The sequence below is a fragment of the Lagopus leucura genome, unplaced genomic scaffold (genome assembly GCF_019238085.1).
Source record: "Lagopus leucura isolate 7727_CA_CO unplaced genomic scaffold, USGS_WTPT01 Super-Scaffold_100012, whole genome shotgun sequence".
NCBI lineage: Eukaryota > Metazoa > Chordata > Aves > Galliformes > Phasianidae > Lagopus > Lagopus leucura.
Window position 1 is genome coordinate 3,093,880 of NW_024962267.1, and position 4,434 is coordinate 3,098,313.

The 4,434-nt window shown below is 42.0% G+C and overlaps 1 protein-coding gene across 1 annotated transcript; it reads right to left on the minus strand.

Moving 5' to 3' along the window:
• Positions 1-409: 409 nt before the first annotated feature.
• SPC25 (SPC25 component of NDC80 kinetochore complex) lies at positions 410-3,714 on the minus strand. The gene is made up of 6 exons (XM_042874781.1): positions 3,252-3,714; positions 3,102-3,167; positions 2,209-2,355; positions 1,975-2,079; positions 1,376-1,474; positions 410-673 (listed from the first exon to the last, which is right to left on the minus strand). The coding sequence occupies exons 1-6, from the start codon at positions 3,403-3,405 to the stop codon at positions 540-542; spliced, it is 705 nt and encodes a 234-aa protein (XP_042730715.1). The 5' UTR covers positions 3,406-3,714; the 3' UTR covers positions 410-539.
• Between the last annotated feature and the right edge of the window lie 720 nt (positions 3,715-4,434).

A 4,434-nucleotide genomic window follows, 5' to 3' on the forward strand; every position in this document is an offset into this window, starting at 1 on the left:
GCTCCTATGAGAGAAGACAAGTAAGAATTACAGAGCTAGTGGAATGCCTTTAAAAAAAAATACTGGCTGGTCTACTAACCCAACTGAAAGTATAACTTTCAGAAAAAGTTGTTTTTTGTTAATAGTAACAGCTAGCACAAATGTTTTTTGTTTGCTTGGGACTTTTGTTATGACTGCCCACCTCACACCCTCTGCTCATTTGGCTTCCACTTTCCTTTTGGGATGACAATCTCAGAAAGCAAACAGAAATAATACATTACTTATCTTTTGTAAACCTCTTAAATGAAAACTTAGCTGTTTGCTTCATATCCGTATTTAGAAGTCTGAAAACACTTAGTTAAGGAAGCAGTTGATTATAATGTTGTTCCAAAAATGATCTAAAATGTTCTGTTATCACAGTGGACTAAAATACTGTTTTAATTATTTTTCTTTATTTAGAAATTAGAGAATTAGAGTAAGACATGGATAAGTACATATTTTCACAGCACAGGAAGGAAAAATAAAAGTGCTTTATAGCTAGAAGCAATTATAAGTTAATTTTAAGTAGACTGTTTAAAAGACAAAGCAGTGAAGGCTTTTCTGATGTTGGCAATAAATGCAGAAAAATTGTTAGTTTCTCTCACTTTCAGCTGGAACTCTGATATACAATCCAGAGGAGGAGTACACGAAGTCACTAAAACAAGAAAGATTAGAAAAATTAGATCACTTTTATTAAAAGTATATGTGCTTTTTCCAGACTTGTGAATTATATAGATTGCAGACTGTGTTCTGTTTTACCTTCCCTTATTATTATTTTTGAGGAATCTATTAAATTATTTTCTTTCAGTGAAGACAAAGCTTCCAATGAACACACAATTTCTATTATTTTTTTTTTTTATTTCCAGACCTCCTGCTTGGTGCTGTGCTCCTGTTTCAATTGTAGCAATTTGCATCCTGCCTCAAAGACTGAAATGCATTCCTAAACATTTTTGTTGCTCTGCAGGTGGGCATATTGAAAACTGATGTAGCCCAGCAAGTGATAACCTCTTCACTTCAACACAGTTTGGACTTAAATTAATGAAAAATGAAGTCTATTCTGTCTGTACGCAGAGGCACAGAAACACTGCTGCATCCACCTGTCCCTGCATCTCCCTCCTACTTTGCTTGATACAAAGTAAACAGCAACTTCACAAATGAAGGACAGTGCAGGTAAGCAGTTAAGTTTTCTTTATAAGCAAGGGTAACTTCATTAAGAACATATTAGTGCTGCATTTTTTTCACTCTTAAGTTAGAAGATAAAAGTTACAAGTAAACTGTACTTATAGTTGTTTCTCCCTTTTTTCATATATACACATCAGATTCTGTCCTCAAATGTAAGAACTTAAAATTCACATACCTTCATAATCTCCCTGTTCATTTATGGAAAGGGTAAACACATACGGCTTGTCGGGATCTTTGTGGTCAATATGTCTGAATATAAACTGTAACTGCTGATCTAAAGCAAACAAACAACTCATTAACACCACTAACTTTGGATGGAGAGCCCAAGTGATGAATCAAAACATAGTATTAAGATATAGTTAGAATACTTGCAAATTCAATAAACCTAGTCTCTTTGCAAGACAAATGTATTTTAATATACCATCTTTTGTCTTTTGAGAGGCTTACTTGGAGTTGGCAGTTACTAAACATTGCTTCCTTAGCTTTACAAAGATATACAAACTGCTCTTACGTAACAAAAGCAACTGTGACAGTGACACAGACACAGGCCCAGACTATGCCTGCTAATCAATCAGTGCACGTTGTCAGTGATAAGTGGTGTATACAAATGTAATGAAAGAAAGGAAAATGACTCAATATAACCCACTAGAGAAGCCCAAGGAAGCATATTTCAGGCAATTTTTCAGTTGTGCCAGCTGCAACTTGTCTGCATAATCCAGTGTTAACCAGATTATATCAGAGCATTTGGAAAACAAAGAAACTAACATAACTTACTATGAATTCTGCGTATTTCCAATCCAAGCCGCTCTTCAAACAGCTCTTTAGATTTGCACAGTCGTTCCACTCTCTCCTTAGTGGCTTTGTTTTTAGATGATATTACTAGAATTTTAAAAACCGCCAAAAATATGAAAGTAAAGGTTAGCAAAACACACCAACACTGTGAACAGCAGAAAAGTCAAGTGCTAGCACTGAAAACAATTCCTCCTCTGATTAAGAAACTCTACTTACTTTCCTTTTTCTTCATCAATTCTTCTTTAAGCTTTTGTATACTGTCAGTCAACTCCTTCTTTTGCTCTTCTTCATGGTTTAGATTAGATTTTATTTCCGTCAAATGTATTTCATTTTCTGATATCTGTTTGTTCTGCTGGAGAATCTCTGACAGGAAACAAGAAAATATGAACATTTACAGCTAATTAAGTAGGTCTCCACTATTTAGTAATTATCTATATAGTTTGTGATTATGTATTTGAATAAAATCTAGTGAAATGCATGCTACCTCAGCCGGATAGAAAAGTCAGCATGACTGAGAGCATCAAACATCGTCATAAAGTAAAAGTTGTTCAGAAAAAAAGCAACAGAGAAGCAAGCTTCTCTGATGCTTCAGTGACATAGAGAAGGTTTCTGGTGCCAGAACTGGTTACATCTTCAAAACATGAGGATGATGGATCTTCACAGATAAACTACTCAACAGAAACCCCTAAGGTAAGGAAACACTCACTGATATTACGTTGCAACTATTTTTTTCTGAGATTCTGAAATTCAGTTACAATATTTTGAACTAATACTCCTAGACCGTCAACTGCATTTTATTAAGGGGCACAAGTAGCCTCACAGTATTTAACTCTACTTTCTGGTTTTAAGTGTAATCCCCTGTTCATCCTTCAGCAATGAAAACACTGTATAGAAAACTTTTAATCAGCCTTTATCTTTTCTGAATGAGCAATTAAATTCTGCAGCAAATAGCTTGTAAACTTGCAGTTTACACCCCGTGTCTGAATGCAATTGGCTTTGATTCTATCTTCACTGTGACTTTGCAAGTTACCTTTTAAAACTTGAAGTATGTCATCTAGCTGTACTCAATTTCAGAAAAGTGAGACAATAAGTAAAACACCATACTGTACCATTTCTGTACTCCTGAATTTTATCAATCATCAAGTCCCCTTCTTTCAGCTTCTTGGCCCATCTCTCTGTAGGGAAGAGACTGCAGTTACCTGATGAACTCTGACAGTAACGCGGAGAACACGAGACGCCATGAACGCAGGCGTTCTTACCTGACAGCACCTGTATGGACTCCTTGCACGAGTCTCTCAGTGCTAAAGTCTGATTGATCTGTTCGGTGCCATAAACGCTTTTTAATTCAGTCCAAAATTCTTTCATTTCCCGCTCAACGACTGTTATTTCATCTTCTGTCTTTACAGCAGACATGATGCTTCAACGCATAAGCAAACACTGTGCCGAGACGCGAGCCAACCGTAGCAACTGTACCCAACGTTAACGGGAGAGCTCCAGGGTCCCGCGTGAGTTGCCAATAACCTTTTCCTTTACGTCGTCTCCGTCACCAACCAGTGACGGCGGTAGCTAGGTTTCCTTTGCCGCCGCAGCGGCGGCTATCCTGGCCAGAAGGCTCCGCGCGGAACAGTACCGGCAGTTCCCGCGGTACTGATGCCGCCACGTTCCTGCGGCTCGAGCCGGGCGCCCCCCGCGCGGAGCTGCTGGCAGCGGCCGCACCCGCAGCTTTCAAACCTCGGGCGCCTTCCCGCCTCTCTAACGGCTGCGCGCTCGCCGCGCGCCGCTCCGCAACAAGCGCGCCGTCGATTGGCCCGGCGTCCTTCCTGCTGGCGGCCGGAGCCGCGGGGCGCTCTGGGAGTTTTCGTGGGGCGGGGGCGGTCCCCGTGCTCTTCGCCTACCGCTGTTGAGAGCCTGTGGAGGCGGGGGCTGCCGAAGGGGCGGCTGTGATGTTGCTGCGGGTTCGAGCCGGCGGCTCGCGGTGCCAAACCGTGTGGGGTTCGCCCTCTGCAGTGCTTACACAGGCCCAGTTGCGGGGCAGTGGCGAGCGAAGTCAGTGTCACCAGTGGAACAGGACGGTGCCTTTATGCGCCGCCGAAGCCAGGACTCGTTCGGTATCCAGTTAGAGAGTTCCGAGAACATGCTTGGGCAGCCCGCTGGTGTTTGGTGGTACCCCAGTCACTTTTTAATTCTCCAAACCCAGGTTATCCCGTAGGTGGGGAGCTACTCATCTGTTACCTAAAGAGGGACAGACCGAGGTCCTTGGTAGCAGCAGAAGCAGAGTCCTTTGTGCTGCCTGTGCTCAGTCACGTTTTGGCACCGCCAGTGCCCACTGACACCACAGCCCACTTTCCAGTGCCAGTGCTCCCTCTGGGCTCTGGCTGAGCACTGCTTGTGACCCAGGTACCAGCCTTTGTCTGTCGTGGGACTTTCTTAGCAATCAGCTTG

What these genes read in the sequence shown, in the direction of transcription:
- SPC25 (XM_042874781.1), bottom strand. Translation starts at nt 3,405, where the DNA reads ATGTCTGCTGTAAAGACAGAAGATGAAATAACAGTCGTTGAGCGGGAA. An exon ending in AATTCAGGAGTACAGAAATG is followed by an intron (nt 2,356 to 3,101) that starts GTACAGTATGGT and finishes GTTTCCTGTCAG; the next exon opens with AGATTCTCCAGCAGAACAAA. An exon ending in GGAAATACGCAGAATTCATA is followed by an intron (nt 1,475 to 1,974) that starts GTAAGTTATGTT and finishes TGTTTGCTTTAG; the next exon opens with ATCAGCAGTTACAGTTTATA.